At 40.0% G+C, this 27,446-nt stretch overlaps 1 protein-coding gene across 8 annotated transcripts in view; it reads right to left on the bottom strand.

The window, feature by feature from the left end:
- KLHL29 (kelch like family member 29) overlaps positions 1–27,446 on the bottom strand; it is a 411,401-nt gene that overhangs the window by 132,060 nt on the left and 251,895 nt on the right. For 6 of the 8 annotated variants that reach the window (XM_065681735.1, XM_065681730.1, XM_065681731.1 and 3 more), the window contains 3 exons: positions 22,974–23,087; positions 17,048–17,189; positions 15,749–16,291 (listed from right to left, as the gene is read on the bottom strand). In XM_065681735.1, the coding sequence (XP_065537807.1) occupies positions 15,749–16,291; positions 17,048–17,189; positions 22,974–23,087 (799 nt within the window). Of the gene's footprint in view, positions 1–15,748; positions 16,292–17,047; positions 17,190–22,973; positions 23,088–24,053; positions 24,121–27,446 lie in introns of all 8 variants that reach the window. The other 2 variants (XM_065681734.1, XM_065681732.1) reach the window with 2 other exon arrangements.

The following is a 27,446-nucleotide window of genomic DNA, read 5'->3' as shown; positions in this document are numbered from 1 at the left end:
TGGCTTCTCTGGAACTGCTAAGGTCTGTGTCAATGCCTGCTTGAGGGTCTGGGAATCTGTGGAATCTAGAACAGCTCTGTGCATCATTATTTCTCCTTATCTAAATGTTTTGTTTACAGGACTTTTTTTCACCCCAAAGTTATTATTTCAACACAACTCCTAGTCTGGACGTAATTATACCAGGTTACAGGTTTCATCAGATCAGATCACTCTTAATTTTTCCTCTCTACTCCTTCTAGAATTAAGTTATTCTAACTGTGCAATTGCATCTTAAAGTGCAATTGCATCTGCAATTGCATCTGCACTGAGGAGCTGTAAATATAACAAATCCAAAAGTTCTAGAAGACAAATCCTAACAGCCCTTCTCAGCACTTGAATGCCAGGGATGGAAGGAATGTTTTTTTTTCAATGCACGGACTGTGAAAGATCATCCAAGCTCTTACCTGTGCTGCAATAAACAAACAAGCAAACAAACAGTTTCATTTCTGAACCCTTTTTGTGTCTGCTATCCACCTTTTAGATGCTATTTTTCAGCAGCTGAGAAAGGCTGTCTGGCTCTGCTTCCCAATCCTGGTTTTAAATGAAGAGGGACCTGGTGCCGAGAAACAGGAGAGCTCTGATCTCATGCCTGGTCTATCGGAGGAATCTGCGACGGCTGCTTAACTGCTGGGACTCTGGCATCGGTGCTGAATATGATCTGGCAGGATAAAAAAGCAGCACTATAGTGCAGTCCAGATGAAGAAAGTACAGTCAGTTAGGCTCAGACTTCATCTCATGTGTGCACTCTCTGACAGTGTTAAAAACGGCAGCAACACAACGCATGGCGATCTATACTGTCTCCATAAGGACGTATTGCTGACAACTGCTGTCACCCCCAGTAGCAAAAAACCTCCTGGCCAGTGCTTACTTGCCTTTTGCTGCTGACTAACGAAGTTTGCTTGAGAGCTTTTGGGGCTATTTGCAGCATTTCAGGTGTTCAAACTGACCATTTTCTCTACTCTCCCATATCATTCCAAAAAGCCAAACTGGAGAATAAGCTAAAATCTGCCAGAACACACACAGAATTTTCTAATCTGTTTTACATCCCCCCAAATGCCTCACTAGAATGAAAATCTGCTTAGAAGGAGAAGAAAAAAGGAAATATAAATATTGGCAAAGGAAAGTGTGAAAAAAGGGAGGGAGAGAGGAAAGTGGGTGAAGACAAGTTATCTCTTAAAAAAGTACAACTGTTATTCCCTTTTCCTTCCTTCCTTTATCCTGTCCTATGGGCATGTGGGCTAATTAGCATGACTCGAACATGCCTGCTATCGAATTATATAGGACTTATTGCACATAACTCTTTGTTGAGAATCCTGCCTGTGTGGGAAGTAGCTGAATAAAAAAGCATAATGATGAAAGTTGCAACTTAAAAACTCTTAACTTCTGCTTCACTAGGAGCTTGCACCAGCTGTACAAGTCAATGAAGATTAACCTTCCCCCTACCCCTTGGATAGCCAGTAAACTCAGATTTGATCCAGATGTTCTGATTTCCATGCAGCTAAAATGCAATGAAATGCTTGATTTTTGGGGGATAGATTTACTTAAATTGTATTAATTCACAAGGATAAACACAATTAGTAGAGCTCATTAGCTTGCAAAATGTAATTTATTTTCTTGAATATACCCATTTCCTTGGATGAAGAGCTCCATTAGCTTTATTATATTTGCAAAGCTTATATAAAAATCCAAACCATGGCAACAAAGAGAAAATTGTTACTACACAGTCACAGCAGTCACTTTTCCATGTTAAATAAGTTTGGCATTTATTTATATTTAAATGAGAATATCTACCACTATCAAGACCAGGATATGGGGCAAGTACTTATACAGAATATAATTAAAACTAATTCAAGCAACAAATGTGGCCTGAAATTAAAATACCCCCCAACTTCTTTAACTGAAAAACGATTCAATGTTCTCCCTCAAAACCCCTATTTATAATTGCTTAATTATAATAACCAGCAATAGCAAAGGGATTCTGGCCGTTTACAAGTCTCGTAAGATGGGTCTGCATTCAGGCACATCTGGTTTGCTTAGTGCCGTGCTTTAATTTCACTGTAATATAAAGGCTAGAGAGTGGAGAAAATGAATACATGGCAAAGTACCTGTCATTACTTGTATCATATCACTGAGGTATTCTACATGCACAATATGAAAGCGGCCAGTGCAATTTTCATAGTTATCGTTTTTGATATTATACTGTCTAAAAGCAGTGACACACAAAAGAAATGCTTTTATCATTTTCAATGTGGGGATGATACTAATTACATCATCTGTCATCATTATACAGCTAAACAAAACTTTTCTTTCACAGAAAACCGCCATTTAGCAAATTAACGGGTAATGACCCATAATATACAGAAGATTGAAATTTGGGAATTACATTCACATTAGTTTGTTTTCTGCTTTCCCCTCAATTTTATTCCCTGATACATCACAAAAAGGAAGAGAGATGGAGAATTCCTCCAACTATCTAATTTGCCAATAGCCCTACCATGCCTTCGGAAATTGGTGCAGGATCATCTCTGTCCAGATCAATGCATAGTTTGGTACTACTTAATGATACAGACTGTCTGCCAAGCCAGTAAAAGCCAGATGTTAGCATACTGATGCACAAAAAACCTGCCACTGGGGCCAGATTTTCAATATTAGACATGAAACAATGAGCTTACATTTGCCTGCAAATAACAGATGGATGCTTGGAAGCCAAGTACTGGAACACGTGCTGCCTCCTAAAGCCTAACCAGGTCACATAAAATGGTGTCACGTAGGAGGTACCTGAGATGTTCCAACCAGGAACTTAGCAGTAAGGGCAGGTAGAACGAACACCTGAACACCCTTCCAAGGGCCCTCCTACCTCCTGGGTGTTACTTCCTGTCTGTTGTAATGCTGCAATGAGCTTCATTGTGGGAAACATTCAAGTGCCACTACTGAAAAAGAGATCTGTAGGGATTACAAAAGGCATAATCCATTGTGAATGAGCCCTTCACTCAAACTCCCATGCTTTTGGGAAAGAAGAATAAAAATACTTCATTTTTCATTGTATCTGCTATGTTCCTCAACACAGAAACAGAAAAAAAAAAAAAAAGACAGAAAGTGGACAAAAATGGTTTGGATTGAGAGGGGCCTTTAAGATTATCGAGTTCCAGGCCCCTGCAATGGGCAGCGACACCTTCCACTAGACCAGGCTGCTCAAAGACCTGTCCAACCTGGCCTTGAACACAGCCACAGCTTCTCTAGGGAACCTGTGCCAGTGTCTCACAACACTCACAGTAAAGAATTTCTTCCTACTATCTAATTCTTTCAGTTTAAAGCACTTTCCCCTTGTCCTTGTAGGCCTCCTTTAGGCACTGGAAGGATACTGGAAGGTATAGTAATACAAATTTTAGCTGTGATGTACTTAGTACCAAGGCAATGTAGCAAATCCATCTAAACCCAGAAAAGTATATTTTAGCCAGATCTTTGCTCAATCTGAACTTCTGTGGTCCAGGTAATCTATTTTTTTTTTCATCATGAACAAATAACAATGTGAGGAAAAGTAGAAGGGAAATTCCAGGCAGGGTGAAGAGCAAAGACCAGTGAATTTGCTATGAACTAGCCACGTCAGTGGAAGTTTCAGTCATCAGTATTCAGTAAGAGCAATTGAGCATTTGGCCTTTAATTGCCTTTGTCCACATCAGGATGTTTAGGGCTTTTCTCTTTTCCATAAGATGATTTCCTGACTTAAGTGAAACACTGAACTGAATGTATCTGTAAAGTAAGGAGGAGTTCTCAGTTCCAATTTATCATTGTTGAAGTGGATTAAAGGATTTTTTATAATAACACCTTGAAATCACTTGTTCATGTACTTGGAGACTTCTACCAGAGGAAACTTTCCAGGCAGACAGCCTGGCCAAATCAAAAGCTTGAAATGAGCGTGTGATGAGCACATTACAGAGGCTGATGAGGACCGTGATGAGCTGGGAATTAGTGAGCAAACCTTTGAGAAAAGACTAAGTGCTGGTGGAAACAGCAAACAAGGCATTCTTTTTTTCTGAGTCACTGCTGAACCAAAATGCTCAAGTACCCCATGGGACCCCCACTAGTAAACGTGGTTGGCTGATTGAGGTATGTAAGCCTCTCTCAACCTTAACCCTCTTCGTAGGCCTTAACATAAGAAACAATATAATACATCACTGGAAATTACATGAGATAAGAGTGCTCAGTAGCAGTCTAACAAACCATGAATCAAAACTGCTGATAATATATGCTCAAATTAGCTTTAGTTATGCTACTGAAAATGATGCGTCGCAAAACATTGGATGTATGACATTCAGAAGCAGCTTTCCACGGACAGATGAGGAAAGCCAGCTTAAATCGCAAACAAGGAGTAGATGCATTTGCTTACCTCGCTTAGATCAACATGTCTCAGGGTTAATAGGCAAATATTAATTTTAGGTAATTTAAAATCCATAATATCAAAATACCCTCTTAATAGAACGACAATAAAATAATACAAGGGTTGTACTTTGTTGTAATTTACTTCTGACAGTGAAGCTGTGTTTACGCTGAGGTGTCCCTCTGCTGAGACTCTTGACCTTATTCCTGACACACAGGATGGGATTCAGGTTATGATATTTAAATTCAAGTGTATTTAAGTGGGTTAGGTGTATAAGCTCCTATGAAATCTACAGAAACTTAATTAGTGCAGTCAACGGAGACAAGAGTGATTCATTCAACTGGGCAACTGCAGGAACTTAGTGCAGTTGCTGACACACTGAAGCCTGGTGCCCTTTGACACGTCCTGGGATAGCCAAGAACCCCCAAATAGCCAGCACCTGTGGGAGAGCTGTGCCCTGCCAGTTCTCAGAGACCACAGAGGATGTACTACAGCCCTAGGATAAACTTTCTAAATTTAGTTAAGTCAGGGGAGAAATCTTACCCAACAGTTTTGATGGCTAAATAGGGTTCTTCTGAATATAAATGATTCTTCTTTCTCATTTATTAACCACATAATAACATTTGAAGATGTCATCATGTCTGTTCCTTATAATGATGTCTTTTTTTACACATTCCATTCTGCCTTTAAGTTTTTCTATAAAAGCCTCTTCATCTGGTTTTGGAAGGAAGGTTCCTTGAACTCTCCTGGTTCTGAGTTCATGGCTGACAGACAATCAATCAATAATAGAATCACAGAACACCAAGTTGGAAGGGTCCTCCAGGATCATCTGGTCCAACCTTTCTTGGCAAAGCAGCCGACTACCAACCCAGCCAAACACTATCTCATTTTTCTTCTCTCCAAACTTGAAATATTAATTTCAGTGTCTTGGCATAATTCCAGACTATGTAATTATAATCTAGATCCAGGCTGGGTAATTATAAATTATATCGTTAAAGCCATGTCTTTTATTTCATTTGAACGCAATATGGCTACTCTTTTTTCTGTCATAAACATACCCTGTGGTCCTACTCTACTCCAGGGGTGGTTACCTCCCATTGCAGTGTGAGGCTATCTTAAAAACCCAACACTGCTTTCAGTGCATTCAAAGTGGAAGGAACCAGCCGATGTTACTAACTCAATAAATGCGAAAGGACTTTGTATTTTTGAAATATGCTCCTTCTCCTGTCTACTACAACATATTTTGATACTTAGAATTTGTTTTCTAAATATGTTAACACATTATTTCCAGACACTTACATAGGCCTTCAGTATACACACAGCCTACTCTACTTTCTTTAAAACGCAAAAAAAAAAATAACAAATCTCACTGAAATATTGAATCTAGCACTCCAAAATCCAAGAAATTGGAAAAAAAGTATATGCTAAAATAATTTCCTGGCTTTAGAAAAAGCTCTTGATTGAGTTCATCCTTAAAGTCAAGAGGTGTTCTCAGCACCTCTTTATCTCTGTGAAAGGGCATTAAAGCATCCCTGACTGATAACACCTAGATTCACTGCACATGATTTGCCTATATGGCAGCTTTGAGAGAAAGAAAAGGAAAAAGTGCAGTAATGATGGCTTATACAAAGGCATAAGGGGCACTTCCAGGGAAGGGCTATGGAACTCATTTAAGTTCTCACAGAAGCAAATCTTATTGGCGTGGAGTTTTAACAGATTGCCTGTTCTTGTCATGTATTAATTTCTACTCATGAGCAGATCTGACTGTCCTTGAATAGCTAATTCTTGGACAGGATGTCAGATTTGCTTTTACCATTCCAGCAAGTAAAATACATGAAAAACCGAGTTTTTCTGTAGGTGAAGGAACATAAGCCCCTGTTCCTGATACTCTTAAACAAATGAAAGTGTGATTCCTGAATTTCTGCAGTGCAAGGATTCTCCACATACTGATGATTAAGTAAGTATCTGTATCTGCCAAAACCTGAAATCACTTGACTGATTTCTGCTGGATATACCTGCTGTCCATCTAGCAAAAGTTCTTCTGAAATGTTCCTAAAAAGTACTTTTCTATTTGGATGCTCAACACGGCTTCCAAATCAGAGCTCTAACCATCCTAGAGAAGTATAAAAAAACCCTCAAAGAAAAGCAGTGCTCATAGAACAGCACAGTTTGGCCCTGATAGGAATATATCTAGCAGAAAAACATCTAAACCCCAGCAAACTCACCCACCTAGAAAATTCACATCTGTAACAAAGTCCGCTCAGCATGCACGAAAAGGCAAAGAGCAGAATCTCCTAAGTTACAGGCAATAGAAACCTACTAGCACTGCTCCTCCATCTGTTTTCCACAGGATTGGAAGTGTTTTGTGCAAGATGATCCTTGTTTTAAAGAACATCCACAGCTTGGGGGTGCAAGGAACATTTTCCTCTTCATTCACAAGGAAAAGGGCATGCAGAGGAGCTGGGCTTGATGTTGGATTTGGATCCTCTATAAATCAGTCAGATTGAACAGAAGTGTCAGCCCACATTTCTCTGAAGACCTCTTCCATTTTATCCAATTTTGTCATTTTCATACCATCTTCCTCATCCTCACCCCAAATACTTCAGTGTGCAAACTGCTGGACAAAACACATTTTCTCTTCCTTTGAAAAGTCAGAGGAATTATGAATGAAAACATAACATTCTCCTTGATCCTACATTCTTGTGGGATTTTTTGGGGTTTGGGGTTGTTTAGTTTTTTGTTTGTTTGTTTTGGTTTATGTTGTAATGCCAATGAGCATTGTACAAAAGATAATGCACAAAGTCTTTATGCAAACTCTCCAGTCTATTTTAGCTCCTTGGAAAGTATTACATAGTCATAGTGTGCAAATGGACTACATATCTTGGCACTTTGTCTAGTCAAATGTTTCTAACTTAATTGTCAATACACACTGGTGTATGTATATATTACTGTCTATATTCCTGGTCAAATACTTTGTCAGCAGTCCAAGCATTTTTCCAGTACAGAAGTAAGCACATTCAACAATACCCTGCAATTTTCTGAATTTAACGTAACAGAACTTCATGCCACTTCTACTTACACATCTAGATGATGGAAGTTTTTCCTATGAGTGATAATTCCTGCAAGATTTGGTACCTCTTTCCCAGTGATGATTTCATCACGTTATGATACTTTCCAGAATACCTAGTCTGGAAATCTAATGCAATGATTTGTAACTATTAGGATGGAACTATACACAAATACCTTGTTACCCTAACTTGCTACAACTAGAACCCTGAATATACACAGAACACAAACCAGACTGGACGTAAGACGCTTAACTATCCTATTATGTGGAAAGAATTTAGTAGCATATCTTTGTGACAATGCACAGGAACACAATATACAGAAACAAGTATGCCCATCTCTGGGAAGAATTTTCTTGCATGAATCACATCATTCAGATTGCTGCCCAAAGTCCTAATAACCTTTAGTCTTACTAAAGTTATTTAAAAGCAAACAATTAATTTTTTTTTTTTTAATTTATGTCCATAAAGACACTTTGAAGCTGCAAGGTGGTGTTTAATCCCATGCTATTATTACTATTGACTGCAGCTCAAAGCTTAGCCCAGCCTCACTGTAGGACAGCAGAGCTTATCACCAGCAATCTCAAGGCACAGCAGGGTAAGAAAAGGCGCTATTCGGAAATATTTTCATTTCACAAATCTCCCTAGATTATTTAAACCTAACAGGGGACAGAATCACTCTCATTCTGAATGAAATAAGACAGACATGAATCTTCTTCATTCTGAGTTAAGACACTGCTCCATCGAGGACCTCTGCTTACAAAATAATAAAATAAAAGGGTATTTCCACTTTCTTGTAGGGAAACCAACGACCATTTGTAATTTAGTAAATCCACTTGTCTTAAAATCTCTGGATATCACAGAATGGCCCATTTTGAGAATGTTTAAGTATATACACAAATTCACAGTTTGGCACCTGATAGACCCAGCTTGGTCAGTTTGGACTGAGCATGATGTCCCCTTTCTCTGTTGACTCTCCATATAACTTGCCTGTCCATTTTTTAAGTCATGACAGCAAAATAAGTGGAATTCCTCTGCTGTGAAGCAGAAGAAATCCTAGTGGGAAATTCAAGAAAAGGCCAAACTGGAGAGAATTGAACATTCTTGTGGAGAGAACTGAACATTCAGGAAAGGTAGCTCTAAGGTAGCTGGAGGTATTATGAGGATCCTGTTCCATCCAGAGAGTTGGATGCAGACAAGGGTTGCGTCCAAATATGTGTCAGGAGTTGAACAACACAGAGGACCAGGGGAAGACAAGGTCAGAGAAATCAGAAATTAAACATAAGGAATTCTGAAATGAGAACAGAGACTCTGCAAGTGTTTTGGACGATGAGTTACTTTCAGAACATCCAAATGCAGCTCCAGATGTCTACAAGGGAGTTTTGGAATAGCATCTGGATGGATGGATAGGCAGCCTGCCTGGAAATTTGGGCCACTACTGTATTCTGTGCCAAAAGGGAGCCTAGATTTTGGTTATCATCCAGTCCCTGAGAAATTTTGCACTTCGTGAATATAGTCTTGTGTGGACAGGATTAAAATCAGGAATTCAACAGAACTGTGCTGCCTCTCAGACTTATTTTGAACGCATTTTGTGGCCATTGTGAAACAAACCATGTCTTAGACTTCAGGGTACAAAGAAACGCAAGACATCTTCACATGTACCTAATTACCTAAGTGGATCTGCATGTGATGACGTAACACCACATAACAGATTAAAATCTAAGATCTTCAGCTTTCCCTTTCAAGAACAGATGAACTTGTTACAAACCCAGTGCTTTTTGCAAAAAAACCCCAAACCAACAACCTCCTCTCCCCACCCCCCCCCCCCCAAAACAGGTATTAAAAAAGGCAGCATGGAGCAGATGATATTTAAGAGCAGTTCAGGGAATTTTAACGCACTTTAGCAATCCCAACCTTTTTTTTTTTTTTACGATAACCTTCATAAAATATTGGTAGTGGTGAGAGGCTCCTGCTTCAGTTGAAACTTGGAAATCTAAAGTCACCTACATACTGAAAGTTGTCAATCAAAATAGAATTCAATGACCTTCTTTATGCCGTACGTTTAGCTAGGCGATGTTCTAGGGCTATTACAAGTCCTCTTTGACTCTTCAGTGCACTAAATCACTGTCTGTTATGACCTGACCGATAGTGGCATTTAAAGACAGGGCAGGAATTACTGAAAATATTCCACCTGGAACACAAAAAGGTGAAATGTATTTCAATTTCATGCAACGGTTTAGGTACCCTCATCAACTTTGCAATTCTGTTAAGATTATTCTAATGACAGAAGACTGTAATTAATCTTGAAAAGATTATACTTTAGAGGACCCACCCGTTCAAGCAGTTTGCTTTGAGTTCACTACGGTGTGTGAACATGGTAAAACATGAGCCAGCAGTGTGCCCCTCCAGCAGAAAGCTAATGGTATCCTGGGCAGCATTAGGCAAAGTACTGCCAGCAGATGGAGGGAGGGGATCCTTTCCGTCTAACCAGCACCTTTGAGGTCTCTCCCAGACTGCTGGACCCCGTTCTGGGCTCCTCAGTACAAGAGAGACATGGAGCTCCTGGACAGTCCAGCAAAGTACCGCAGAGATGATGAAGGGCCTGGAACACCCCTCCTATGAGGAAAGGCTGATAGAGCTGGGAATGTTCAGCTTAGAGAAGTAGGCCTAGAGGGATCTCATCAGTGTACACAAATACCTGAAGGGCGGGTGCCAAGATGTAGCCAGTCTCTTTCAGTGATACCCAGTGACAAGACCAGAAGCAATGGGCACAAACTGAAATACAGGAGGTCCCTTCTGAACAGCAGGAAACACATTCATAATGTGAGAGTGACAAACCACGCCCCAAGAGAGTTGTAGAGTCTCCGTCCTTAGGGATATTCAGACCTCATCTGGACACGGTCCTGGGAAAAAAGCTCTAGGTGGCGCTGTTTGAGAGGGGGGCTGGACCATTCTGTGATTCCATGAACTCTTATGCGTCATTACCAAGTTGAGCTTACAAACGATCACTAGTTATCTGTATCTTGGTACCACTTAGGTTGCCTGAGAAAATCAAGACTATGTCAAGGAAAACACGGTAAGAAGCATGTACAATGCTAACAGATTTCCATGCCAACCTAACTCTCCTATAAGAAACAGGAGATGGAATGCATTGTGATTTCTATTGTAGACTTCCCCACAACTGGATGCATACATATTAATATATATATGCACACACACATACTAAAATATCACATATAATTTTGTACCTATCATTTTTATAATTGTCTATTTTTCTATCTATATCTATGGATACAAAAATAAGGCAATTTTCCTAAGGTTATATAGGCCATGTATTCTGGTACAAGAAAGAGAACTGACTCTGGACTCTAGGCTGTCTAGAGTCTTCCACACACATTATCCTTTAATTAATGTTATTAGAATTTCAAATGCTAGGTTTCACTTTGAATTTAAACACCCCTCCGCCCCCAGCATTCATGTCTAGAACTAGGAACACTCAAAGCATTGCAGGTCAAGATGAAATGCCTTTGAAAATTCAGCCTTTTGTGAAGAAAAAGTTGATGGCTATTGACAAAATGTTGTAGGCTGCCTTGTTACTATTCATGATTAAGGAAAGTAAATATTGTCCAAGGTCTAATGAGAATTCCAATGCAATAAAGTCAAGTGTGAAAGGTGCAATCAATACATGATGATGCAACAGTACTTGTTTGTAGTTTTGTTAATGTTCAGTTCATGGAATTTGGTGATGCCTGAAAATGAAGTGTTAAGAAATTAGTGCTACAAGGATTAGCACTCAGATTTCACTTCTGATATTGTTATGTTTCTACAGTTATTACATTCTGAATCCTAACTAGCATCTGATTTTTTTCCCCACTAGCTAAGGACTGCAAACCAAACTATAGAACAAAAATACTATGGAAACAAACATCAATATTGCCCATGAACATCCACAAATTAAAACCCATGATGTCTATGGCTAATTTTATACTGCAGGAGAAAGTACTGCAATGATGAACTGTATTTTTCTCATTTTTTGTGTTAGAAACTGTGCTTCAAAAGTGCATCAAGTTTATGAAGAAAGTGTCTTCAAATGTATAACAGATCTCAAGAGCCCACACTGAAATGTTTATGTCCTACATACAGCAGGGCTATCCAACAAGGGTGAAGTTTTGGATTTACTACATGTCTCAGATATAAAGAAGCACACTGCCCTATGAAAAAATCAAGGACTAAATCTTAGTTGCTCAGTTATTTCTCTAAGGAAACCAATCTCTTCTAGTCTTTCATCAAAGTGATTAATTTCTCTCCATTTGGACTTAACTAGATTGGCAGGCACATACATATTGGTCTCTGTCACTGTGCCATGGCATGAGATACTGGTACCTTGTGTGAGAAACCAAAGGGATGATTTCCGACCCTCTCTCTTCTCTGCAGGCATGTTGTACAAGCCACAACTTTTGCTGGCACGTCACGTAGCCTGAAGATACTTAAATTATGTTTGAATAGTATTTGTAACTGTATTTTCTGAAGAAGCCACATAAAAATTTGGCTATGCAAAATTCTGGGGATCTTCCCTGAGTATGTTCACAATGAACACCTTCATGGTTCTGAATATTCTGCTTTATTAATTGCCCTGGCACTTAATCTTTAGAGAGCAAGATGTAGGACGTGGATAAACAAGGGCTGATTCTGTTCTAAAATATTAGGTTACATGTTTGTGTTAAGGTGACATGGCTTTTGAAGTCAGCTAGGAGTATTTGGCATAAATCCTATCCAAAGAGTAACTACAGGCCAAACCAGACACCTCCCAAAACTGCTACTGATTGGTGAAAGATCCCATGCATTTCATATGGCAGCTCTACAGTTCTTCACACATTGCTAAAAGCAGTAATTACTTTAAAATGTTATTTATGCGTCTCATAATATGACTGCTTTATAAATTCACTAAGTAAATGGATCATGTAGCTAAACTTAACGTTCATATTTAACATATTACAGAAGCAATAAAAAAATCCCTTCACAAAATATACCCCATCCAGACCAAGAAGATTCTCTAATCCATGCACAAATTATTTTCTTACAAGATGTTTCAATGGAATTAGGTAGGAATTAGCTGTGACACTGTAAAGAGAATGACATATCTGGTTTATATCGCGATTCTTGTTACCAAAATGTGGTTTTTGCAAAGCCATGGAAATGACTCGACTCTCTCAGTTCCGTAAGCGAGATCTCTTGACCTATTGCAAATGAGATGGCAAACTAGCAGTGCCTTTAACTTTTGGCAATGTATTTGTTTACTTTGGTTTAGAAACAGCCAACTGAGAAACCTTGTTCTGCATGAATACAGTGTAATAGGCCCCAAACATGTACACAGCCAAATGAAAGATAATTACAGGAAATAAAACATGACATTCCAAGCAGCTCCCTAATAAAGTCTAAAAATATAAGAAACCTTATCATATCAACCAGCAAGAACTGCTCTTTCACTTAAGGGATAGTTGGGCAATTATCCAAACCTGTACAAGACTGGATTGTCAAGTGAAATAATACAGAGTATCTCAGGATAATGAGATAGATCTTAAGGCCATTAGCAGTGGCACTTATTACAATACTGTCCAAGGTTCCCCAAGGAAGAGAGAGAATATTTAAATGAAACTTGTAGAGAACTAGTTTGAACTTTATCTGTTTGAACAGCTTAGTACTGTCTCACAGTTTCCATTCCTTCCTAGAGAGCAAGGTGGCCATCATGTAAGCCTGAAATCAGTCAGGCTTTAGCAACTGAACAAATATACAGTTTATATTGTGAATGTTATCCTAGTAGGCTTTTAAGGTCTGGTTCGACACACAGTTGCCTTTGTTTCCTGATTCTTCCTCTTTCACTCAAAACAATGAAACCCAACCTGTATCTTCTCTGAGTTGAGTTTTGACAAAAGGAATTACAGCTTTAGACAGAGGAATTATAGCTTTTAAGACTGGAAATCGAGGAAGAGATTACTTTTTCCCTATAAAACAGGTCCTGCTTATGAGAAATTTGTATATGCATGCTCTGTTACCTTACGTCTGTTTGCTTTTAACCACTACAGGAAGGGGAATAACTGAATAGCTGATGAGCATAGAGAAGCTAGCTAATCCCTCTGAAAACAGTTGTCTAGCTTGCAGTTTATAAGGCATGGTATGGCTAATGTGTCAGCAGTTGTCATGGATTGGAAATACTGCTTGTTTTAATATTCTCCTTATTAGCCTCTCCAAGGTACACAGGTTTCCAAACACCAGACCAGAGGTAGATCTGGCATGCCTAGCGTACTCCAGCAAGGAACTGCTCTTCTCACCCTAATGAATGCCTCCTTGGCAGTCAGTGACACTCGGACAATTAGATTAGACTGCGGTTTACAGCAGGTTAAGCAAGAATGCTGACTAAGACTTAGTTTGCAAATTAAATATTAAAAGAGTGGTTAAATATTTTACAATCTTTTTACTTAGGCTCTGATTTGAAGTTTACTTCATCTGTGAGCCAGAGATATGCTGAAGGTTAATTGATGGAGGAAGAGTAAATAACAGCTGATGCTGCTGGCCCTATGTATGCAAGGCATTTTAAGAGTATTCCTAACCTCAAGTGTGCAGTCACTGACGTGCTCATTTGTCTCACTAGGTTAGTGTCACTAGGGCTCAGATATGTGATCAAATTACCACAGTGAAAGTGGTTTAAGCTTATGTGTTTTCCCTTGTATTGTATATCTGCACGTCTCCAATGACACCAAGTAATCCTTTAAATTGTGTTAATTTGATCATGTATCTGAGTACCCAGTGCAGTAAATTGGGATAGGTGGCTATGAAAAGTGGAGATGATGCCTTTCAGAAGACAAATAGCTTCCACGGAGAAGAGAGACATCCAGCTGAATCACTACAGCTCAGTCTACCAGGATCAGAGTATAAATCTCTCCCCTCCCTCCTTCTCCAAAATCAAGGATTTGTAACTTATAAACCTCACTTGATGAATTGCTTTTGTGGATTATTTTTTTTTTTTTAAGGGAAAAAAATAACAAAACCTCTTACATAGCAATTGTTGGCCAACTTTTGGCTACCTGACTGGCTTAGTATCACTTAAACCCCACCTATACCTCAGAGAAAAATTCAGAAGCTCACCATCCAGCAAGCATTCTCATCATTATTGGGGCTTAGAGTTGAAAATTTAAAAGCAGTCCAAATATTTAGCTTTAGAGAAGTATTGCTGAGCTTGTGCCTGAACTCCTTTTCAAGAGATGTTTGGCAAGGATTTGCACATACCAAAGTACAATCTATGTAATGAGCAGAAAGAGTTGTTGGACTAATAATTTTTAATAAAGATTCCTTGTCTTTAATACAGAGCTACACAATAGGACTTAATAGCTTGTGGCAAGTAAATAATTTACACATGGATTGGGTTTGAATACAAATGTATACATAAAATATCACAGTCTTAATGAAGGTGGTGTTTTTTTAAAAATCAATTTAATTGATTTTGCGAATAGGTCTGCATTCATATTTTCGTAAGCTTCATTTCGCTTTACCTGCACATGAGGCAGTCATGATATTAAAGGGAGGCAGGGAAAACTCTGCAAATGAAATTAGAAACTAAATACACAGAGTGCAGTTGTTTTTGAAGTGTCTAGGGTAAGATACTCGGAAATAACACTCCAACGTGACCCAGTGGTGTGGCTCATTTACAAAAGTACTTATCAGAAAAGGTCAACCTCTCAGATTGCTCATTCAAGCTGTTCTGCAGCATTTCAGCCCAATGAAGCTAGTAATGAAGAGTTTTCCCCTTAATGATGAATGTTTTGGCTTGTTCAGCTTCAGTCAGCAGGGTTACTTGCACTTAGCTTGTGGGAGAGGACAATGGTTGAAGAAGAAGGTTAGTGTTGTGGCTAATGCCCAACTGAAGCCAGAAGGGAAGTGTTCAGATGGAAACAACGGGTGTGTGTTTCAAAGGGAGAGGTACAGGATGATGGCTGCTTTACCATTGGGACCATGAGTTTATCTGATGGGCCCGGAAGCTGTTTTTCACCACAGAATGCACCTACAGCTTGTCCTCCCTCATTCTAACTCGCTGTTTTTTGTCATAATCAACTCATAGAAGCTATGTATTGAAAAAAAGTGTGCAGACAAATGCCGGAGCTGGGCTGGTGGGCCTGAAGACAGCAGCAGGATTCACAGGGCTCTGCTGCCATCCGCAGCCCCACCACCCCTCCACACCCACACCCCACAAGACCGAGCCATCGCGCCTTACCTTTGGGGTGCCAGGGGTCCGTGAACTCGTACTTCCCCACGCCGATCGTCCGCAGCATCTGCACCCCATTGGTGTTGTCCGGGCCCCCCGCTGTGTTGGGGGGCAGTGGCGTGGCCGCCTGCCCATTGGTAGCAGGTGCACTGCTGGGCAGGGCGGCTGAGGGCAGGGCCGGTGGCGGCGGAGGCAGCATGGGGCAGGCCAGGTGGCCATTGCCCACCGGCCCAGGGCCCGGGTGAGCCGCTGGGCCCACGCCGCTCATGGAGGACATGTTGAGGGGCTGGCTGTTGGTGTACAGGGGCTGGCTCTGGAGGTTGACCACCATGTTGCTGAGGGGCTGGGAGGGCTGCGGCTGGAGCTGGTAGTGTGCTGGCATCAGTGGGAGCTGGGGGGTGACGTGCGGAGGGAGGGAAGGCGTGACACCGATGACGGGTGCCTGGACGCTGGCAGCCGGGCTGAAGGTGGGAGGCTGCGTCATCCCATAGGAGTGCGTGATCAGGGCGGGCTGGCTGCCTGCTGCCACTGTGGTGACCCAGGGCGCTGCACCTGCGGCACGAAGGAAGGCTGGCAATGGCAGTGGGCTTGGCACCGGGGAGAACAGAACAGCAATGAACACCTGTAGCCTTCCCCTCCCGCACCCGTGCCTGCTTCCTAAGTGCACCCACGCGCCCTTCTCCTTCACGGTCCCTACATCAGTCCAGGGTCTGGAGCCGCTGCAAGCCTGTAAGTGCATAAAATTGCTATGGTGATGTGAGCACAATTGTTAAAATACTCATCAGGTGACATGCGGCATGTTTGTGGTTTTATGTATTTTGCGCTTTACGCAGCTTAAGCGCATGCTTCCAAGAAAATTAACCTCTTTCCCCACCGTGCTTTCACGGCTCCCTGACAAACACTCTGTGTGTATAACAGTGGTGCTCCAGCCACTACAAAGAGATTGTAATTAGGCGTCTGGCATAGTAGCACAATGTATGATATGTGTCTGGAAGCTGAAAATCATTTCAGGTAGTTCTAGACATAAAAGAGGTCTTAAAGTATCACAGAGTGCCTTTTCCTCTAGTGAAGGCAGAGGAGAAAAAAAAACAACCCACTCTAATGAACTTGCAGGCATCTTAATGCATTCACATTAGCTTCAGCACAGAAGAAACTTGAGGGGTCTTTACAACAAGAGAAAAAAATTGCTAAAGAATAACGAAAGGGCTCACAATGAAGTCTAATTTATGGAGATAAATGGACATAGTGCATTGAATTTGCTTTGAACGATTTTCCCTTGTTGAATTACAAATAAGATTAGAAACATACCTGGGTTTTCATTCTCCCTCATCTGTTTAGATGGAGGCTCATCAGTGTCCCAGGGCGTGGACTGATTGATGGGCGTCTGTCCCCACCTGACACTTGTTGCAAGTCCTTGAGGCTGATTTTCTGTCTTGGAAATGCAAGGTGTCTGCCAGAGAGAAAGAGATACACAGAGCAAAAATGTTTAGGCTATTGGGAATACTTATGGTTCCTCATAGCTAGTAGCTTGCTTGTTTGTTTGTTTGTTACAGTCCAAGAGGATATCCTAAGATCTTTAAATATCATTCTCCTCCAGGCTTGCATAACATGTCTGTACGGAAAATACAATATTTGAAAAAACGCCCCAGCCCCCTACTGAAAATTCAATAGATCCATCCAAAAAAAAAATTAAAATAAAATAAAATAAAATAAAAAATTCCACAGCAAACTAGCATTTTCAGGACTAAGTTGCTTTGTTTGTCTTGAAAAAAAAAAAACAAAAAAAAACTCGACAAATATGGCAATATCCATTCACTCACAGCTTACATAAAATGGGACATTCTTCTATTTGCTCTTCCAAAAATAGTGAGTTTTGTTTAGCAGAAGGCAGAACAAGAGAGACTTATTTACAACCGCAGGACAAATTACTGTAGAACAGTAAAGAGAAGTCTTAGTATTTATTGTCTGTCAACCCTTAAAACTGAATGCCAATAAAAAAAAGCAGCATAACAGTCATTGGCCGCTAAAGTGGGTATGTTGGCAGTTCTTCAGAGATGTTAAAATAACTGTAAAGCAGGGGAAGGATTGGGGCTGAATAATCATCAAAGGGGATAAGATCTGAAAGAGATTTCTTGATAAAGAAACTATCACACGAATTTAAATGCTAAGGCAGACCCCCTTCTCCACCCTGCAGTTTTAGGAGATCTTACTAAACAACCATGCCTTTTCTGAGAAAAGGCCTGTAGAGAACAAGGGTGCTACGACAGGTCTCGTTTATTTAACTCTGCAGCAGTATTTCATTGCTGGAAGTTTAAAAGTTTTTTGTTTTGTTTTTACTGGTGTCAGAAACTCTAAACCAAGAAAACGGAACCAGCTGCCTATTGCTGAAAGAGTATTGAGGACTGAAGCCATAAAGAACAGGAGACCAGTCTGAGTGATCGCTTGTTTGCCTTACATCTGGGAAGTAATTTAGCTCTGAGATGTGGGTATAGTGGCTCCATAAATGCCCTGGGTCAGGTAGTACCAATGAAATCTTTGTCAACACCAGCAGCTTTTTTTCCCTATCATCAGTACCTCAATCACCCCATGAAAAGAAGTCATTAGCAGGCCCATTTATGCCTTCTGCAAATAGATGTACACCTGATGTACGCCCATCAGTCATTCCTTGTGTCTTTAAAGCCACTGAGGTGCCTGCTTCCTCTTGCCCTCCCTTCTCCCCTACCAACATGCCTGCTAGCCCTTTTGCCCTACTCCAACACTCCCTCCTTCATCCAAGTGCTTCTGACATCTGCTATCACCAACTCCCTTTTCCACCAGAGCTTTATACTCCCTGGGCTCTGGGAGTGAGCAGTCCTGGGTGCAGACGTTGATGGAGAACAGGTTTTTTGATGAGCTGCTCTTTGCTCCCAGATGCCACAGTTGGAATTTTTTTCCCACTAGAAATGCTATACTTTATTAAATACAGATGTTTACAAGGAAATGTCATTCTTAATGTCTTCTTTTGTATGGAATTGTGAAGTTAGAATTTTCAGCTTGTGTGCAAATTATTATTTCTTTTCAAAATGCATCAATTTATTCTTTTCCATGGTTTGGGGATTTTTTTTTTTTTGTTGTTGTTGTTGGGCAGGAGGGGAAGAAATAAATCTCAGTTTTGAAATGCTTTCTGTTTATAAATTTTCCTGAGAAGAGGCTTAATCTGAAAACCTTTAGCTTTCACATTGTACAAGGTCTTTGACACAGGAAGATATAATGCCGTTGGTGGTTTACTGGTTCATGTTATTGGTTAATATAACTCTTTGGATCTAGCTAAACTGCTTAACTGTGGTCAAAGCACTCTGCAGTAGAAAAAGAAGAAAAAAAAGCAACACCAGCATTCTCTGCCTATGTATCAGCTAAGATACTTCCCTCAGAAACACTATTATTTATCCCAAAGCAAAGTTTTAAAAACAGTAAATGCAGTATACAGAACTGGGCATTTTTATGAATCATCATAACAGAAAGGAGGATTCACAACTTCTATCATGCCCCACATGTTCCACCTGTGTCATCTGTGGTAGGATTTCTTTGTTGTATGAACTGTGTCTTACAAGTGGGTTTAAATACATACTTCTCATTATTGTGTGGCATTGTCAAGATGTGCAGCATCTTGTGTAACTTTGTTACATCCCCAAGCTACTTTAAAACAGTGTCAATATAAAGAATAATAAAAAAAAAATAATATTCCTGTACCTTAAATAATATAGAACCACACACATGATATAATTTTAAAGGAACCCATATGTTCTACATAAAAAGGGTAGGAAAGAGATAATGAGACACAGCTCTCTTAAATCCTACAAAAACGTGGTTGCCTGTTTTGCAACTGAAAGCTTGCTTTCCACAAAACTAGAGCACTGGACACATTTGAAACTGGTGGATGTAGCACACAAATCTAGATCTAAATTCCATACTTTGAGCATTAATGAGGAGGAAAAAAGTTTGTAGGTCTTCTGACAATATTTCTCCTCCTTTTCTGTAAAATGCTATTGTTTTCCAAAATATTTTTTCACTAAATACACTCACAAACCTTGCTTCTTAGAGTCTTAGTGGATGCAAATGCACAAGTCGAGGTACATTGCTTTCCAGATGTGCTCTTCAGCTTCTATTTATTTGCTGAGAAAAAGCTAGAGAGGAGTGGATATGAAAGCACAACACACCATATACATCTGGTCTCTGATCTAATTTCTGCATTATTTTTCTTAATACATGAAGGGTTACATTACAAGTGTTACATGTCTCTGATCCGATTGCAGCAATTACCGATTTGCGTATCTGGAAAGCAAAATTATTTCCAACATTATCGAACAAAGGAACTTTGTGTCCATGCACTCAGGCACACGACAGCTCTCTATTTGATGCTTTTAATGTACAACACAAATGACCAAAAAATAGTCTGTATTATGATAGTTGTGCAGGGGGAAGAGATGTGTTCCATTAGTGATCTACAGACTTCACAGAAACTAATTGTACTATGTTACACTTTCATCTTTAGCTTTCATGTCAGATGCTTGTTTGAATTAAGCACAAAACACATGAAAAAAGGAAATGCATTATAAAATCTACTGGGTATACATTTTAAAATACTGCCACATGTCTATATGAAAAGACAAGAAGGTTTCTAAAAGGTCTGTTGAAGCTTGGCTAGTCAACAGCAGTACTGGCTATTTAACTGCCTGAAATTCATGGCAGACTACAAAGATTACTAAAGCAATCTTTGTGGCACCCCTAACATGTTCAGTCTCTGCTATTTGGGAGTACCCCAAATCCAAATCTGAGGATCTTTTCCCTTCTTTTGTTTGAAATAACCATGAAGAACAAGTAAAATTTTCACTGAAGCTTGCATTTCACCTCACACCTGCCACTTTGAACTCCAGCAGTGAGCAATCTCCCAGTTTTAAGGAAATTAACTGCAATACAGATGTATAGGCAGAACGGAACAAGATGGAACAGTTTCAAAATTACATGAGACTAACACAGACAAGTTGCCAGGTTGTCGATTTTTTGTAGCTCAGTCATAAACCATGGCCCATAGGCAACAGTAATTGGTGTACAGCTGGTCCACTGAACCTTACTATATTAAAGCATTAAAAACCTTCAGCTTCATGGGGCTTTCAGAATATCCATGAGAAAGTTCGTGAGTTCACAGCAGTCAGCTGGTGCTAAAGATTGGGAATTAGTGATTTGGTCTATACTGCATCAATTAACATGATTCCCATCAGGTGTTCAGGAGGTATAGCTACAACTAAGTCTGACTTTAAGTCCAAAGTTCTACAAATCTTAGAAGAAAGACCTAAACTTTTAGTAAGACCTTTTTGACACCAATGGAAACACAAAACCTACTGCACTACAGGCAGCATTACAGAGTATAATAGTGGAATTAAAAAACCCCAACCCAACAACAACAAAAATCCAACAATAAAAATTCCAATAAAATTTTCCCCAGGATCAACACCACCAAACACTTCCTGGGAGGTCCTTATAAATGCATTTGAGCAATTTCTCCAAAGGCTTGTAAAACTCCTGACATACATCCTGCTATGGCTCAGCATGCTAAGACCTATTCAAACAGTTTCATGGGCAAAAAAGAACCAGTCTGGATAGAGGGATCTTATTTGTGGTTCCCAGTGACCAAAATAATTTTACTAAAGCCTTCATTTAAAGTGATGGATGAGAAGTAGTGATTCTCTGTTCCAATTATCCAAAAGAGATTGGGAATGGCAGCTTAATACTAAGATAACACATCCAATATGCAACCCACGCTATTTTCTCTCTCCATTGAAAAGAAAAAGGCTAAGACACATGCATGCATAGAGGCAAACATTCCCTCCTATGGATTCAGGTTTTATGGCCTGTCATGGGTAAAAGCAACTTCAATTTAATGAGGGAATTCCTTTTAAAGCTGTTAGCTGTGCCTCGCTCTAACAAGTAATGACTGGTGGCCCTGGTTGGGTTTTAAGCCTGAACGTGCCTGGTACTCTAAAAAGCTTAGCGGTCTCTGCACCAAACAGTTTACGGTCTCATTTGTCGTTCATGCTGCTAAATATTGCATGAAAGACTTATTATTTGTGTGCACGGGGCATGCATGTAAAATCTGAACCACACAGGGATAGAGCTTCAGGTGGGGTAAATTCCTATACCATGTTGGACTGGGTCCCAAGCATATTTCTGAGTCTAGTTCATGGCCAAAGAAGTTCTTAAAGATGGACATAGAGTCTTTAAAGATGCACTGATGACAGCTATATATCCCTAGCACTGGCTTTTGGGCTGGGCTACAGAAATGGAACTTGTTTTAAGAGACATGTATTGCAATCTATTAAAAACCTGAGAAATACGGACATGCCAGCAAGCAAAAGGAACAGAGGAAGCTGTCCTGCAGTTAAACCTCATTCAAGAACCTGCTCATGGGTGAAGAGAACTCATCTACCTTACAGTTCCCATCACCAGGTACTGTTTTTCTCTTTCCAAAGCTAATGTGGGAGAAGTGAGAAAGAGGATAATACTGTTAACACATAGAAGAAATGTTGCTACCCTGCATAAAAGACAAAAGAAGTCTTAATTCCCTCTCAAGAGGAGAGAATAATTCAATACTGGCATCCTAAACACCATTCAGCAACAAGCCACCAGCCAGTGTGAGCTCTGGAGCACTAAGGTAGAGCCTCCAGGCAAGACACATGGCTTAGCAAAGGGATACAGTCTGCATCCATCCCTGTTTTTTAGAGGATTTAAAGACCTAAGGAGGTCTTTAAAGGAGGTAAAGGCCTGAGCCGTAGCCGGGCCAAGAACTGCTGACTGACAGTCAGTCAAATTCCCAAGCTCTGACAATGCACAGGAAGATAACTTCATACTGTGAATGGGTCAAATGCTGCTATCCTCAGTATCATGTCTCATTAACCCTTTCTAAGGCTCACTATGCAAATTGGCTGCAGGTTTGGGGAGGCAAGAAGAGGAATGAGATTATGGAAAAGGGAGGAGAAAGATGGAATAGAAGAAGGTTGTGAATTGACCACACATGGTATCTGTTTCTGGTGGCTGCACTGCCCAGGATAACCACTGCTCTTAACACCAGCGCTACCAGTTAGTTGCTTGGCATTAGCTGGGAATGAAAGCAGGACCACGGAATGACAAAAAGCGCTTCATAAATGCCACTTTGTATTCTGCCCTGGCAAATTTTACCAGCAGAGGCTCAGGTACTCACCCAGCTGCCTTCGTTTCTCAGCGAGAACATCAGGGAACGAAGCTGAGGTATCGAACCAAGGTCCCGGCTGCGACACTTGCTGCTCCAGGACACCAGGGACATCAGCGCACGACACTGGGTTCGAGCACAGAAGCCCCACTTTAGCCTGAGCAGAACCTCCTCTGCTAACACGGTTGGCATGCAGATCAACCCCAAATCAGAGCAAAGCCACGAATGCAAAATCGTCTCACAACGGAGGAGAAAACGCGCAACATCAGGAACAACGCGGCAGCACGTACAGCAGAGAACATGCACTTTGAAAGGCAGGAGGGCTCTCAGATACCCTGAAGGCATCCAGTAGTAGAGGCAAATAAATCCAGTTCATCATAAGTGCTTTTTGTCAGAGGGCAAAAGGGCAAAAAAATATGGGTAATAATGGAAGCGCTTGTCAGACCAGAATCCCAAAGGTGTACAGAGGATGTAACCCTTGTGTACTGGCAAAGTTACTGAAGAATGACCTAATGACAGACTGCTTGAAAACTAAATATTTATCTTAAACGCAAATGCTGGCCATTGATAGGTTCAGAAGCCACTCCATATTGCATTTTTGCCCCAAATTTCCCATGTATTTCTTATCCAAACAGGACCATGAATTTAATGCTGGCTCAGGGCCTATAGCCTTAAGAAATATGAAGAGGAATACTTATAGATACTCGTAGATTAAAAGGTATGTCACTTTAGGCTCCTATCCCAGGATTAAGCTACTTCTATAAAAAATCCCTTTTGATGTATTGGATGCCGACATTTTCCATGCAAGGTCTCTGAATTCAGTGTTTCAATTGTACTACACGCTCTGTGGCAGGAAAGTGCATGTTCTCTGCCTACACAGAAAGCACATAAAAAAAAAAAAAAAAGAAAAGAAAAGAAAAAAAAAAGAAAACAAAAAAAAAAAAAGAAAACCAAGATCAGCCTGGGAGTGTTGAACAGTGCTGCATGATACTACTGATTTATTAACCTGGCTTGATCAATAAGGCTATCATCAAGGGCACATTTAGTTTGCACATAAATTTCACTTTCTAACAAGCACTTTTGTGTGCTCACTTTAGTTTCCTTAATCTGATCCAGGTCTCAGGAAGCTTTCTTTAAGGGAGAACAGAGAATTCTTTTTCTAAAAAAGGATCAAAGTATACTCGGTCAACTCTCAAACAAAGGATAGTCAGTACTGCAGAAACAGCGTGCTTACCTTTCACAGCAAAAAGAAAAATAAGCCTATAGGTCCAGTTTTATCACTTCGTTAAGTTCATCAACATCAATAGAACTATTAAGTTGTGGCTGAATTTGGCTCATAGCAATTTAAAAATTCCAACATTCTTTGAGTGTCTTCCATCAGTAAGATGCTAATTTAATGCATAATTTAAACTCCAAGGTCCTTTAATTCAGCGTTTGTAAATAATTAAAAAAGAACAGAAAATCCTTTTACATTTCTAAAGCTGCCCCCCTCCCTTTTCTACTGCAAAACAACAAAGACTTTTCAATCAATAATTTATTTATTTTTTAAATCTGAAAGTAAAAGCCATAAAAAAGATGAGGAGAAACTGATTTACAACATAAAAAAATTAGCTCTGGGATATGTACATTAAGACTAATAAATTTCACATCATATTTTAAAAGAGTGGAGGAGGAATCCCAGATATATTAGACTTTATTCCAATTCTACTGAAATGTTCAATTAAGAGCATCTTATGAAGGTAAGTTATGCAGTCACTAAAATTAAGACGTGAAAAACAGGATTAGAGCACTGCATCTCTCAAGGAGGCTATACACTTTAATAACCCATCCCTTTTCCTTCACACAAGATAACATCTAAAATCTGGCTATTCCTGTAATTGCTCTGCTCTTGTTAAAAATCTGGGTTGTGCAGGAGAAATACAAATGTATTGCACAGTAAAAAATACTAAAATAATACGCTGCATTCCCCTTTAATCTAAAATTATGTATCTCAGTAATTCTTATTGAAATCTTTTTTTGTTATTTTTTTTTTTCTGTGCAGACAGATGAAAATGCATTTTAAGACCCAAACAAGTCTGTGCAAAACCAGCTCGAACTCATCAGTCTTCCAGTTGGTTCTTAAAAAAAGCTAAACATTCACCAAGCTGTTCTGACCAGACGTGACTAGCAGATCCTTTTTGGGAATGAGGTCTCAAGATGCATCCCTGCTTCCATTCAGATTCAGAGCTTTAATAACACAAGAAGTTCAGTGCAGGATCAGGCAGTTGGGTGGTCATTTAATTTGATTTACAATAGAGTGCTAATATATGTTTTTTCTGGAAACACAGTCTCTGTTTTCTGCAATTTTTCTGCTTTGTAGGTTTTACATCAAAGCACTCCTGCTCATTTTGTTCTCGTATCTCCATGCTACCAGTAGGAGGCTGCCCAGTTCCCGCATTTCCTTCGGCAGAAGTGATTTGTGGACTAGCATGAACGCTTCAGCTGCCTCAACCATCATTCTTCTAGAAGATTTATGGCAAACACATCGCATACCAAGCTATAAATCTAGCAAATGGCTATTAGACATACTTTGCTGTCCACAGCCGCACAATTTAAAGTAAAACAGATAATGGTGTAGCTGTGGCTAGTGTTACTAGTAGCCAAAATTGTGCTATGTTGCACCCATTTTCTTCCAGGCACCTCGCTCTCATTTTTGGGATGTGAATCAGATGATCTTTCAATTTTACTCTGTTCCTGGCAACTTGTGGTGTTAAATAGTCCTTCATCATCCAAGGATAAATGGGTACTGTTAAGACTAAGCTCTACTTACATTGCCTTCAACAACAAATTGCTTTCCATTACTTTACTTTTTATTCCTTTAAGATGAAATTCCTCTACGGGTCCAGTTTGGGCCATTGGACTCATTTAGAGGAGGAAACCCAGCTTCTGAAAATCCTGTTATGTAGCATTTAAAGAAAATTTATGCGACTAAAACCATAAAAATTCCCACTCTCTTTGCTCGCACGAAGTTAACACAAAGTAAACCACTTCCAAAAATAACCTCCCACTCAAGAAACTTCAGGGTGACAGGGAGACAGAGAGGGGTTATTGTAAGCCCTAATTAGCACAGGTTGGGTCTGTAAGCCATGTAGGGAAGAACAAGCTAAAATTAAATGACCTTTGGTAGGGATACCTCACCTACAACAGCAAGTCGTGATCTGATCTTACTAATTCTCCTCCTCCGCTATTGCAGGTCAGGGTTCATCAGAAGCTACTATTTCTGCTAGGATAGGTGCAGGGCAGACAGTGTCCTCGTAACCCCCAGGATGAACTGCCAGGGACACCAGCTTGGGGTCTTTGCAGGTAATACCCTGAAGAGGCAGTGTGTCCCCTGCTGAACTTGCCATGCCTTTCAGGAGAGGCAAAGGGAGTTTTAGCTGTTCCTTGTACAACCATCACCTCCAGAAGACAAACGCAGCCGTGGTTTGCTGTAATAATGCTCCAGCTGGAACACAAATCTATAAAAATCTGATACTGCAGATCAAAATGACCAACTTTGGTCACAAGCATCGATCAAAGTGAGAGAAGAGTAAGAACAGGACCAAACACCTACTTCAGAAAAATTAAAAATGGGATACTTCCCTTTCCACACAACAGGTGGAGATCAAAATAATCTTTGTTAAATCTCCTTTCCCACTAATAGCACAGATCTGGAGCAATTGTTAGCTTCAGGCAAGCACTGACTACACCCCATTCTATCCAGACCTTATTAAAACAGTGCACAGAGCCTGATTTGTTTTTTTACATTGATGACTCTGTGCCAAATTCAAACATAAACTACATGCTGATTCCCTGAAATCATTGAGTCATTAAGCAAGACCCTCCACTCAACACCCCTGCCTCAGAAAGGGTCAGTTATGTGAAATTAAGATGCTTTGAGAGGTGATAAGAAGTTGGACTAGATGATCACTGTAAGTCCCTTCCAGTGGAAGTATTTGTATTCTAGTCTATTCTATTATCCTCTATTCTAAATAAACAATTAAATAGACATATGTATATATACATGTATACAGATGTCTCCCTTTATACTACGGAAATGTGGACACAATTAAAACGTTCATCTCTACTTTTTTCTTAAGGAAGCCCAAATTCCATGTACTGAGGAAGAAAAAGAAGAGGGAAAAGCTAACAGGCTAGCTGAGGATCTGCTTTTCTAATGCTGCATTTGATTAATTATGTGATTTATTTTCAATGACTGGTTCAATCAATCCTGATCAAATTAACAAAGACAATGATCAGAAATACCAGACTAAAACACAGTACAAATGATTTGGTTCCAGGGGATCCAATCAAATGAAACAGGATTAAATTAACCAGTGATCAGATTAAGCACAAGTTGCTGTATAAAGTCAGAAATGTATCAGTACTTCAGGCCATTTGCTGTGTCTGTAGGTTGCCATTTGCAGCTCTTCCTAGAGCTCTCAATAAACTCTAAACAAAATTGTT

Source organism: Lathamus discolor, chromosome 5 (assembly GCF_037157495.1).
Source record: "Lathamus discolor isolate bLatDis1 chromosome 5, bLatDis1.hap1, whole genome shotgun sequence".
Classification (NCBI taxonomy): Eukaryota; Metazoa; Chordata; class Aves; order Psittaciformes; family Psittacidae; genus Lathamus; species Lathamus discolor.
This window is presented reverse-complemented; position numbering and strand designations above follow the sequence as displayed.